The sequence below is a fragment of the Kazachstania africana genome, chromosome 4, assembly GCF_000304475.1.
Source record: "Kazachstania africana CBS 2517 chromosome 4, complete genome".
NCBI lineage: Eukaryota > Fungi > Ascomycota > Saccharomycetes > Saccharomycetales > Saccharomycetaceae > Kazachstania > Kazachstania africana.
Genome location: NC_018943.1, coordinates 898,275 through 911,036, shown reverse-complemented (window position 1 = coordinate 911,036; position 12,762 = coordinate 898,275). Strand labels below are relative to the sequence as shown.

General features: G+C 35.6%; 7 protein-coding genes across 7 annotated transcripts; 3 read left to right on the top strand and 4 right to left on the bottom strand.

The window, feature by feature from the left end:
- Positions 1 to 412: 412 nt before the first annotated feature.
- RRP3 (RNA-dependent ATPase RRP3) lies at positions 413 to 1,876 on the top strand (the record flags this gene model as incomplete). The annotated part of the gene is made up of 1 exon (XM_003957197.1): positions 413 to 1,876. The coding sequence occupies one exon, from the start codon at positions 413 to 415 to the stop codon at positions 1,874 to 1,876; it is 1,464 nt and encodes a 487-aa protein (XP_003957246.1).
- A 117-nt stretch (positions 1,877 to 1,993) lies between these two features.
- On the bottom strand, positions 1,994 to 3,853 carry TFB1 (TFIIH/NER complex subunit TFB1; the record flags this gene model as incomplete). Its single annotated transcript, XM_003957196.1, has 1 exon — positions 1,994 to 3,853. One exon carries the CDS (start codon positions 3,851 to 3,853, stop codon positions 1,994 to 1,996), a length of 1,860 nt encoding a protein of 619 aa, XP_003957245.1.
- A 1,128-nt stretch (positions 3,854 to 4,981) lies between these two features.
- On the top strand, positions 4,982 to 6,595 carry SSZ1 (ribosome-associated complex protein SSZ1; the record flags this gene model as incomplete). Its single annotated transcript, XM_003957195.1, has 1 exon — positions 4,982 to 6,595. One exon carries the CDS (start codon positions 4,982 to 4,984, stop codon positions 6,593 to 6,595), a length of 1,614 nt encoding a protein of 537 aa, XP_003957244.1.
- Positions 6,596 to 7,222: 627 nt separating this feature from the next.
- RPP1 (RNA-binding RNA processing protein RPP1) lies at positions 7,223 to 8,098 on the top strand (the record flags this gene model as incomplete). The annotated part of the gene is made up of 1 exon (XM_003957194.1): positions 7,223 to 8,098. One exon carries the CDS (start codon positions 7,223 to 7,225, stop codon positions 8,096 to 8,098), a length of 876 nt encoding a protein of 291 aa, XP_003957243.1.
- Positions 8,099 to 8,196: 98 nt separating this feature from the next.
- Positions 8,197 to 10,719, bottom strand: RSC30 (Rsc30p; the record flags this gene model as incomplete). The annotated part of the gene is made up of 1 exon (XM_003957193.1): positions 8,197 to 10,719. The coding sequence occupies one exon, from the start codon at positions 10,717 to 10,719 to the stop codon at positions 8,197 to 8,199; it is 2,523 nt and encodes an 840-aa protein (XP_003957242.1).
- A 466-nt stretch (positions 10,720 to 11,185) lies between these two features.
- CPR2 (peptidylprolyl isomerase CPR2) lies at positions 11,186 to 11,797 on the bottom strand (the record flags this gene model as incomplete). Its single annotated transcript, XM_003957192.1, has 1 exon — positions 11,186 to 11,797. The coding sequence occupies one exon, from the start codon at positions 11,795 to 11,797 to the stop codon at positions 11,186 to 11,188; it is 612 nt and encodes a 203-aa protein (XP_003957241.1).
- A 136-nt stretch (positions 11,798 to 11,933) lies between these two features.
- MED6 (mediator complex subunit MED6) lies at positions 11,934 to 12,665 on the bottom strand (the record flags this gene model as incomplete). Its single annotated transcript, XM_003957191.1, has 1 exon — positions 11,934 to 12,665. The coding sequence occupies one exon, from the start codon at positions 12,663 to 12,665 to the stop codon at positions 11,934 to 11,936; it is 732 nt and encodes a 243-aa protein (XP_003957240.1).
- Positions 12,666 to 12,762: the final 97 nt, after the last annotated feature.

Below are 12,762 nucleotides of genomic sequence, written 5' to 3'. Positions count from 1 at the left end.
ACTCAATGGCCTATCATTAATGAGCCTCAGATATGATAAAATATCTTATAGATTCGCTTCCTCTTCCTTAGCGAAGATTCTTCACACATTGTGAAGCTTTCTAATTTAGGATACCGGAACCTTGAAAAGCTGGCTCTTCAATAGTCGGACCCACACAAACTATACTACCAGCCACTAATATACTCGAATATACACAACGTGCGGCCTGGGTAACTTGGCTGCCTGGCCATAAGCAGCTGTTCCAGCCGTTTGTTTATACTTGCGGTGCGACCGTAACGGATGACGCTCTTCTAGTATCAATTTTGCGATGAGCTGCGAGTAAATTTTTCAGAAAAAGAATAGTTAACATAGTAATAGAGGAACACTTTTACAAACGTCGAGACACTATTATCAGCTTTCATACTATACTATAATGAGTGGTAAGGTTACTAAACATTCCAAATCCAATAACACTGAAATTTCATCCTTAGCTGCAAAGATTAAAGCTAAAGCTCTAGAAAATCAGAAGAAACTGAAAGAAGACGAAGCCATCAACTCTTCAGATGAGGAAAAGGGAATAATAGTTAAGAATAACGCTGCTGAAGAAGATGCTGGTAATGATGAAACATTTGAATCGTTCACTGAATTAAATTTAGTACCTGAGTTGATTCAAGCTTGTAAGAACTTGAATTATGAGAAACCTACACCAATTCAATCAAAATCCATTCCTCCTGCGTTGAATGGTAAAGATATCATTGGGTTAGCTCAAACGGGTTCAGGTAAGACTGCTGCATTTGCTATTCCAATTTTAAACAGCTTATGGCATGATCAACTTCCATACTATGCTTGTATCTTATCACCTACCAGAGAATTAGCCCAACAAATAAAAGAAACATTTGATTCATTGGGTTCGTTAATGGGTGTCCGTACTGTTTGTATTGTGGGTGGTATGAATATGATGGACCAAGCTAGAGATCTTATGAGAAAGCCACACATTATTATCGCCACGCCAGGTAGACTGATGGATCATTTAGAAAACACTCGTGGGTTTTCACTGAGAAAGTTAAGATACTTAGTCATGGATGAAGCGGATAGATTATTAGATATGGAATTCGGACCTGTGCTAGATAGAATTCTAAAGATTTTACCAACTGAAGGAAGAACAACCTATCTTTTCTCTGCTACCATGACCTCTAAGATCGACAAGTTACAAAGAGCAAGTTTGACAAATCCAGTAAAATGTGCAGTCTCAAATAAATACCAAACTGTCGATACTCTGGTCCAAACATTAATGGTTGTACCAGGCGGTCTAAAAAACACTTTTTTGATATATTTATTGAATGAATTTCATGGAAAGACTTTTATTATCTTCACAAGAACCAAAGCTAATGCTGAAAGGATAGCAGGTCTAGCAAATCTTCTGGAATTTAATGCCACTGCATTACATGGTGATTTAAATCAAAATCAGAGAACTGGTGCCTTGGATTTATTCAAGGCTGGTAAAAGGTCAATTCTAGTAGCCACAGATGTTGCTGCCAGAGGTTTAGATATTCCTTCTGTGGATATTGTTATTAACTATGATATTCCAGTTGATTCTAAATCATACATTCATCGTGTTGGTAGAACTGCAAGAGCTGGTAGATCAGGTAAGTCAATTTCCTTAGTGTCACAATATGATCTAGAATTAATATTAAGAATTGAAGAAGTTCTTGGTAAAAAACTTCCCAAAGAATCTGTCGATAAGGACATCATTTTATCCTTAAGAGACTCTGTGGATAAGGCAAATGGTGAAGTTGTTATGGAATTGAATAGAAGAAGTAAAGAAAAAGCTGCAAGAGGTAAGGGCAGAAGAGGTAGAATGCAATCCAAAGAAAATATGGATAGAGAAGAAAGATAATATTAATATTTATACTTATAGATCGTTGTACTTTCCTAAAATGAATAATCATATAGAATAATTCAATAACGGTATCCTCATAATATATACATATATTGTTGTCTATAATTGGATGTTTTATACCGGCGTCGCGTCTCTTTTGTTTTGTTCAAGGAATGCTTCATCATATTTTGAGACTGCAAGAGAAATCGAATCAAACACAGGCTTCAAATATGCGACACACATTGTAGCCATTTCCTCACCGTCTTGTGTCTTCACATCGTTGAATAATTCATTCAGCTTATCGATGCAATCTTTTAAATGTTTGTAAAGTTTGTTAACAGTAACAGCCTGTTTATATTCAGCGCTTTGAAAATGAATATAAAAATGTTTTAAAAATTCACAGCACGTACCATGAAGGATTCTGCAACTCTCTAATAGTTCAAAAGGTAAATCTGAAGAAGCTTCAGTGGCATCAGAATTGTTCGTATTCCCAATGAACCCTCCCAGTAGTGGATCTAAATTATTATGCTTCGCTTGCTTTGCATTTATCTTCACAGCCGCTATAACACGTTGATTGATTTCAGTGTTAGTCTGACTATCTGGAGTAACCTTCGTCAGATCGAAATGTCCCTTTAAACCATTAATTGTGTTAGCGATTTCAGATGAAGCCTTAGCTTTGGTTATGGACAATGTGCTGCTTTTTTGACTTGTTGCTGCAGTTGTATTTTCAGTTCTTTTCATATCTTTCTTTTTCAAATGGATCATGGCATACTCAGCCTTGAAAGCATTCTGTAGATCCATAATTTCTAGACTTTCTTTCTCTTCAGTATCTGGGCTTTCCTGATCCTGTAGGCTATTTCTAGAATATTCATTCTCTAATGCCATAATCATTTTTTCACTCAGTCTATTCATGCCTTTCAAGATATCAACTGTACCGTCATTATTACCATTTACATCGATACCAGCTTGCATCGTGAAATCTGGTTTATTCCCCTGCCTTACAGGATCATCTTGAACATTCCCATCTATATCAATGAATTTTTTCACGGGATGAAGCAATTTCTCGTCATCCATTCTATCATACTCTTGATCTAGCGTCAGATATCTGTCAATAATAACATCACCCCTATCGTTTTGCATAATTTTCTCACCTCTTAGTTTACGAAATAATTTTGAAGAGAAAAATCTGGCCCAGAATTCTTGCTCTTTAAAGTTCTTGGGAACGTTATCGCTATATGCTTTTTTCACGATTGGATAATTCTGAAATATACTTAGAATTCTTTCTTTGGAAAGATTGACGTTAACTTTATTTTCAGATGATGCTACAGGCTTGATGGTCGACAACACATTGTATGGACCTATCTTCTGGGATGTAGATAATGCAAATGCCCTTAATAATGAAACTCTGGTTGACCAAAATTCATTTGGCGGTAAGCCAGAGTTGATGACAGTTTCTTGAAAAGTTTTCATTAGGGTCTTATTAGACTTCAGTAAAGACTGTTGCAATTTTAGATTTGTCCTCAACTTTTTCTCAGATAGGGAATCATCTAGCGACTCAGTATTGATCAGACTCACATCGGATAGATGCTGCTGCTGTTGTTGTGACTGTGGTTGTTCAGAGGATTCTTTTCTCCTTTTCTCTTCATAAATTTCATTATCTTTATAACGAGAAATAATCTGTTGTAATGTAATCTTGATGTTATCCATTACTGTTCTATTATTGAATGAAAACATGAATATTTGAGGTTTCGGTAGAACTTCATTCCCATCATTGTCTTTTTGCTTTTTAGACTCGTCAACTTTTGACATCAACCTTAAAATCATTTTATCACTTGTTGCTGGAGTCGCCTGTAACTTATCTATAGTATCTAGGACTATGGTATGTGTTTTATCCCCAGATGTTGATCTCCATGTCAATTCGGCAGGAGAAGCATCTTCATTAATGGTAATTATACCTGCTACTTTCTTGAATGTGGCTGCCCCTGAATGTGACATATGTGCGTTTAGAATATGTAAGAGCCGGAGGACTTTTGGAAGCTGAGTTTCCCTTTCTTAATTTCTACAATGTTTTTGATGACATTTTTAATAAGTTCATTTTCTATTTCAACGAGAGCAAAAAAAGTAGCTTGTTCTGTACATGAACTGGTTTCAATATAGAAAGAGGAAAATGAGGAGTGACAGATCGTTAAACATGCGGGATGAAGAGTGCCAGCATTTGATGCTACTATCATACTGTGATAATTTCATCTTACCCACGGAGATCATTTAGAGTTTTTTTTTGCCCTTTATTATCAATTTTATATAGTGACAAAATATTTTGCTAGGTGGAGGATGTTGGATTGAAATTTCCTTAGGTAGATGTGATATGGTATGGATGCATAGGGAGCTTTGTTGTACTAGGGGCAGAGACAGACTAGGATGCTGCATCTGGACGCAAAGCCCAATAAAAGGTGCAGAAAATACCAGGAAAAAGCAGTCCTGTACCTCATACTTAGGAAGTATGCAGTTCTATAGCTCATATTTAGGAAATAAGCAGTATCGTGTAGCACGTCAGTATTGTTTAATACCTATCTCGACTATGGGATGCAATTCTTGCAAATACTAAGCTCCGGCTGGCACCAATAGCACATTGTAAGTTCAAATATAATCCATTCCGCACTGAAAACCAGCTCAAATCCCGACCACTAATCTCCTCTCCATGTACAATCTTGTTTAACACCCGTCAATACCCACCTGTCTTCTCTTACACCACACCTACCCCACATATGGTATCCACGAGTAATAAACTCAAAACTAGCCCAATTTTCACCATTTGAAACCCGGAAAACTTGCATACCTCATGAAACCAGTAAAACTATAATCGATAGGACACCGATACTGGACTATCTACTCCAATTTCACCTTCCTTGCCATCGTATCTGGCATTTCTTGTTGTCAGCGGTTAATTTGTTTTCAAAATTCTTCCATATTTTTTTTTTGAAAAGTAGGGCTTGCATTTCAATCACCTCACACGTGAATCTTTCCAATATTGAAAAGAAAATTTTTTAAGCTCATCGAAAAGTTTTCAAGCACTTCAACTGGCAAATACAGTAAGCATCTGTTTCATATACAAGCCATAATATCATGTCTTCCCCAATCATAGGTATACATTTTGGTAACACTTCCTCCTCTATTGCTTACATCAACCCAAAAAATGATGTAGATGTCATTGCTAACCCAGACGGTGAACGTGCTATTCCATCCGTTTTATCTTACGTCGGTGAAGATGAATATCACGGTGGTCAAGCTCTACAACAATTAATCAGAAACCCAAAGAACACTATCGTTAACTTCCGTGATTTCATTGGTTTACCATTTGCTGAATGTGACGTTTCCAAATGCGCGAACGGTGCTCCAGCTATCGAACTTGACGGTAAAGTTGGTTTTGTTATCTCCAGAGGTGAAGGTAAGGAAGAACAGTTAACTGTCGATGAAGTTGTTTCAAGACATTTAAACAGATTAAAGCTAGCTGCTGAAGATTATATCGGTCAAACTATTGCTAAGGTTGTCATTACCATTCCAACCAACTTTTCTGCAGACCAAAAACTAGCTTTATCTGAAGCCGCTTCTAAGGTCGGTTTACAAATTGTTCAATTCATTAACGAACCTTCTGCTGCCTTATTAGCTCATGTTGAACAATTCAACATCGAAAAAGACTGTAACATCGTTGTTGCTGATTTTGGTGGTGTCAGATCCGATGCTGCTGTAATTGCTATCCGTAACGGTATGTTCACCATCTTATCTACTGTCCATGATTTGAACTTAGGAGGTGACAACTTAGACACTGAATTAGTTGAATATTTCGCAAAGGATTTCGAAAAGAAGACTAAATCAAACCCAAGAAATAACGCTAGATCCATGGCCAAGTTGAGAAGTAATGCCATCTTAACCAAGAAGACTTTATCTAATGCCACTTCTGCTACTATTTCCATCGATTCCTTAGCTGATGGTTTCGATTACCATACCTCAATCAACAGAATGAGATACGAATTAACTGCTAATAAAGTTTTCTCTCAATTTGTTAGCTTCATCAACACCGTCATTGAAAAGACTGGTTTAGATAACTTAGACATTGATGCTGTCTTATTAGCAGGTGGTGTTTCTTTCACTCCAAAACTAACCTCTAATTTAGAATTCTTATTCCCAGAATCAGTTGAAATTTTAGGTCCACAAAACAAGGATGCTTCAAACTATCCAAACGAATTATCTGCTTCAGGTGCTGCTTTACAAGCTCGTTTGATTGCCGATTACGATGATGATGAATTGAAAGACGCTGCCCAACCAGTTGTTGTTAACACATTACATTTACAAAAAGCCATAGGTTTCGTTGATGGTAATGGTGAATTTGTTCCAGTATTGTTACCAGAAACCTCTTACCCAGTTCAAAAGAAGATCACTTTTTCTAACGCTCAAGGTGACCTGTTATTGGGTGTCTACGAAGGTAAATCTTACGTCGAAGAAAAGACCCTTGAACCAGAACAAAGAGAAGAAGATGAAGAAGACAGTGAAGAATGGTCCGATGAAGAACCAGAAACTGTTAGAGAAAAGCACTACAAGACCACTGCTAAATTAATGGAATTAGGTGTTAAAGATGTCAAGAAGGGTTTAGAAGTCACTTTCAATGTTAACAAAGATAGTGTCTTAAGAGTTACCGCCAGAGATTTGAAGACTGGTGCCGTCACGAAAGGCGAATTATAGATCTTTAATTAACCCAATTATTTCTCCTATCATATAGATTGTGTACATATTGACTAGAATTTAAATTTAATAATACTGCGAACTCCTTATATGGTTGGTTTTGTTGGCATCTTTCGCAATAGGAGAAGTCTCAAGAAAGCTAAGATAATATACACTTGCAGTCTCGGAAATGGTAAGTTACCCAATCCATCATCTATTTCTTCTACAGAATCGGGACTATAGGATCCCTATAGACTACAAGAAAAGTTGCTAGAACTATTTTTAAAAAAAAGCTCTAAACAGCTTAATTAGATACATGTTTACAATCAAAGATTAAGACGAGCAAATACCCGATGAAGTTCCGTGTTGGTTCACAACAAGGAAGCAGAATGTCCTTCTCACTCAATCTTCTGACTAATATTCAGACGCTAATGATCCTCCTCCCACCCGTTTCTCACCAAACAGACCGCAGCTATGTGATCCAAGCACTGCTATACAACTAATGTTCTTGTTAGATGAGGTCGCTCGTTTATGTATATCCAATTTTTCAATATTGAAAAATTTGAAAAAATTAGAACAAGCTGGAAGCACCGATGACTTCGATCAGAGCACAACCTTACAGATAATATAACACAAGTACTATACTCTATGCTAGTTGATTTGAATGTGAAATGGCCCCAGGAAAGTTATGAAAAGCCTGCAGTAGATGCAGATATAGAAAGGTTGCGAGCTACTTTGGTAACGTTAAGCACGTTGGGCTATACTCACGTAGTATTGAACTTCACGGTGAATCACAGTGATAAATTCCCAAATAATATCAAAGAATTAAATCCCATGAAAATTGATGAGCGATTCGAAGATATCATGAGGGGTACTGGATTGAAAATTTATTCTCGTATTACGTTAATTATCGATGATCCATCAAAAGGACAATCGCTTTCTAAGATATCACAAGCCTTTGACATTGTTGCAGCCCTACCTATCAGTGAAAGAGGTCTAACTTTAGCCACCACAAATCTGGATGTTGACCTTCTGACATTTGATTACGGACAGAGGTTACCTACCTTTCTGAAACACAAAAGCATATGTAGCTGTGTGAACCGTGGCGTCAAGATTGAAATAGTGTATGGTTATGCCGTTAGAGACATCCATGCAAGGAGACAATTTGTATCCAATGTGAGAAGTGTAGTGAGAAGCTCTAGGTCCCGTGGGATTGTTATCAGCAGTGGATCAGAAGGCCCCTTGGAATGTAGAAACATTTTAGGCGTAATAAGTCTTATAAAAACATTAGGTTTACCTAGTGATAAGTGTACCAAAGCTATGGGTGAATTCGCTTCCTTGGTATTACTTAATGGTAGATTGAGAAACAAGAGTCATAAACAAACAATCGTTGTCGGTGGAGGTAAAATTGATGTTGTTAATGATATTGAAGGAATTGATAATGCGAAAAACATCAAGATAGTTAAACGCTCAATGGACGATGATTTTTCATCAAAACCACATACTAAGAAACAAAAGAATTAAGATATGTAATTTGGCATGTATGTAAACGTAACATAAGCATCTTGAGAAGGAAAACAAAATATTTTTCAGTATATACATATAAGGCAACAACAAAATTTTTAAAAGAATGAGCTGTAAACTTGTTTGAAATTTTGTTCACTGATACCAAATTCGTTGTCAATTGTAGTACCGTTGAATTCATCCAAGCCTGGCTTTTTCGTTTCGTATATTTCATCATTGATTAATAATTTGGAGAAATTCTTCAAAGTACTGATATATTTTTCTATCCTTTCAGGTTCCACATTTCTGAAACCATTCTTTGTTATTACACTACTATTATTGTTATTGTGCTTTTTTTGAATAAAAATTTGCATTGTCCTGATTGTTATAAGTAGCTTATTGATCACTTCATTGGATGTTACTTTATTGTAATCAACAATCATAGTTTCAACTTTATTAAAAATGGCCAACATTAGTTTTCCAAATCTGATAAAAGCTTCATTATCAGTATTATTCGTATCGGAACTGTCAAGCATTCCCAATGCTTTGATACGTAATAGTAAAGCAAAAAGAATTGTCACTATAAGTTCAATTAAATCCATGGATCTTTTCATAAACAAAAATTCATAATTATTGAGTTTACCAAATGAATTGTTTAGATTTATAAATTGATTGATTAACACGGTTTCTAACAATTTGATAAATTCAACCATTGATTTTTGAAATTGCACTAGATTATTATCATTTTCATATTGTAGCATCAATAGATAGTTTGATGAAATCGATATCTTGTAATAAATCTGTGATATGAGAATATTGTTAATTGTATTTTCATCGTTTTTATTATTGGATATTTTATCTTCAAATTTATTTCTAACTGCCTTTTTTAATGATTTAACTTCACCAATTGAAATCATTGTATTATGGGTCGTATTAAGGTGTAACGTCTTCACCAATTCCAACCCAGATTTAAGAAGATCAATATTATTCAATAAATCGTTATTCTTTATTATTAAATTGTGGAATATTTCTTTAGGCTCTTCTTCATAGTTGTCAAGAACTAGATCCGGGGAGATACCGACACTTAAATTTCTTTCAAGGTAATTTTTGAAGATAAAATTCCAAAGCTTAATTTTCTCAACGTCTTCTGATTCATTAGGTAACAAATTATTGTAACTTAAGTAAATATCTTCATCAAATTCCACTTTATCAGCAGAAATAGAGTTAGTATCGATAACATGATAGAAAAATTTCCAGAAGGAAAGAAATTTTACAATGGATATATCCTTTGTATTTGATATCTTTAAATTCTTGAGTAATTCATCTTTGATTACAATTAAGTTTTGGTATAAATTGATTTTGTTCAATGAATCCAGCAATTTACCGTACTGAGTTTTGATATTTACACTTATGGAGAATTTTATTGATAACTTCACTAAAATTAATGATATGGTTAAGATACCCAATTTTGAGAGTTGTTCCATGGATATTTTAAAAACATTGATTTCGTTCGATTTGATCAATAGGTCTGCACTAAAATCGCTTTCATTTTGCCAAAATGGTAAGAGAGGTTGTAAACTTGAAAGATTTTCATTGATATAATGGATGGAACTTTGAATGATTCTATAATTTGGGAACAAAAGAACTCCGTTATTTGGAGATGAAATTCTACCATTATCATTTCTTATTTGGGTACTGAAAGTACTATTAATCAATAATTGAAACTGCATGTAGAAATCAGTTAAATAATCGTCACGTAAAATCAAAAAATTCTTATGAAATAGAGCACTTGGTCTATCTTTGAGAGATAAGGTTTCTATTTGTTCTTGCTTTCTCGATTCTAAGATAGAAAAATGAAGTTGATTAATGAAATTATTTTCATCTTCATCATCCTCATCCTCACTTTCGAAACCAGTTTCGTTAGTTTCATTGTTAGCTGCACCATTTATTTTACCTTCTGTATTGGCATTATCTGTCTTCACGTTAGAAGTAGGAGAAGATTCCAGTTTATTAGTATTGATACTATTAGACATATTACTCTGACTCATTCTTTTAGACTGCAACTTTTTCAATTCTAGGTATCTCAATTTCAAAAATTCCATTTCTTTTAAAAGTACTTCTTCCTGAGTTAAATTTGAGATCATAATGTCAAAATCAATCAAATTATGTAGATAGAATGGGTAATCTAGATCATTATACTTGATTTGATCATTTAAGGCATCGTTAGAATGGAAAAGATCGTTGAGACTCATTTTCATCTTATTTTTATTGTTTAACAGTTGTAAATGTGTATTATATTGACCAATTTGTTCTATTGATACAATATCTGCGTTTAATTGAGGATTACGTCTCAATTGACGGGTCTGGGTCATGGAGTTAATACCACCACTGATATTACCAGAAGAAGCAACAAATTTGAACTCATTAGACTTCTTGGGCGTATAAGACTTGATACTTGTTGAAGGACCCAGACTCAAGGACGCGTTAAAGACCTGACCGTGTGTATCGGGATAGGTACAATCATATCTATGACCTTTCAAACAGTTGTTACAAACAGGTCTGACTCTGTCACAGCCAATCTTCCTCTTCCTACATTGAGTACATGCAGGGGGTTTCCTAAACTTCCTTGATTTTGCATCCATAGCTAAATTGAATAAATAATTAAATTGTCCTCTATTATCGTTACCGGACTGAGATCAATTCAATGAACGGGCAGTACGATTAAACGCTTAAAACAGGAAAAACTTGGAGTTCCACGAATAAACAAACAAAAGGATATAAAAGAGTCGCTCTTACTGACCAACTGAAACTTTAGCAATTATCTTATAGTCCACTGTTTTGTTGGTATAAAATATCAATTCTACTCTCTAGTTGTTTTGACAAAAATTTTAATACAAAAAAAACATCGCAAATGTGCGGGTAACTTCTGACACGTATATTATATCTCAAGTTAGGCTGCTCAATTTACAATGCTAAGTACAGTCAAAGACCTCATTAGTTATACTTGTATATACGTATATAGCTGATTGGATCTGTTTGTCTAGCTTAGCTGGGTGGTTTGTCGTCTCGTTTTCTGGCATTGCCAGTGTTTCGCGACAGAGATGGATTTTACAATTCATCACGGGCTACCTTGTCAACAGATAATTCACCAGTGGCAACAATCTTGACGTCCTTGAGTGGTTTGTCTCTTCTATCAGTCTTAACGTGCTCGATGGCGCTGACAACATCCATTCCTTCTAGGATTTCTCCAAAGACGACGTGTCTACCGTCTAACCAAGGAGTTGGAACAGTGGTAATGAAGAATTGAGAACCGTTGGTGTCCTTACCAGCATTAGCCATGGATAACATACCTGGTTTGCTATGCTTCAATTTGAAGTTTTCATCTGGGAAACGGTTACCGTAGATGGATTTACCACCGATTCCGGAATGGTGAGTGAAATCACCACCTTGAATCATGAAATCTGGAATGACTCTGTGGAAGATAGAATTAATGAAACCTAAGTTGGCATCCTTGGAAATGGTCAATTGGTAAAAGTTCTCTACGGTTTTTGGAACAACGTCACCGTATAAACCCATGACAATACGACCCATAGACTTGCCACCATGTTCAATATCAAAGTAGACCTTGTGGGTAATAGTTGGAGAATCTGATTCACCAGAAGTGGCCATTGCCACAGTAAAAAACGTGATCAAATGCAATAAACAGCTCAATAGTTTCATTGTTGCTCCTTTCTTATGGGTTACTCCTGTAGTGAAAACAAATTTCAAGCTTTTCTCTTGCAAGAAAAAAACGACGTTTTCTATATACAGATACTAATAATATTAACGGGTCAATATATACAACGCCTACTATGTACTATATATATTCTGGTTTGGATTTGATGCTTGTTACCATCAATTTATCCAGCATTTCTTGTGTGATCAACTGTCTAGATCCATCGTTTTTAGAATTATCAAGTTGGGCCGTTGTAGCATTCGTAGTTGCTGTCGCTGTGGCTGAAGTGCTTACTGTATGACTCTCTGTGGTGGTGCCGTTAGAGCTCTTGTCCGCCTCGAATTTCTTGAATTGAATACCTTGTGATGGTTTGAACTCAGTCAAGTCGTACAGACTCTTTATAGTTTCGTTAAAATGATAATTCGTAGTCATTAATCTGTTCATGACTATATTAAATATCGTCGGTGATTGGTAAACGTTCGCTCCAATCACGTAATAATCCTGTAGTGTTTCTGTCTTGTTGATAGAATGCCTGTTTTGCTTCCTTATTGTCCAAAAATCTGGTTCCCTCACTTGCACGAGAACATACTCAATCCCTTTCAATTTCATTAACTCTCTCTCAAGCATGGCATAGACAGGATATTTAATCAAGATTTCCCTTCTCTTAGCATCCAAATGACCGAAGTCATCACTACCGGCTTCCTGAGATGGTTCCTGTTGAAATTGTCTCTGCATCTTGATGACTTGATTATTCGATGTCTTATCGAAAAATGGTGACTCTGCAAAATAATCCAGCACGTTGTCCGTTCTAAGTCCAAACGCTTGAATCCATTCTGGTGACTTCCACTGTAGCTCGTCTAATGGCGTATCCATCTTTATATCTGGTTTTATCACACTCTTAGTGATTGCACTCAGAATGTCTTTTGATTTTTTTTCTGTAGAAAACTACTGGATTATACGTTATGGGAGT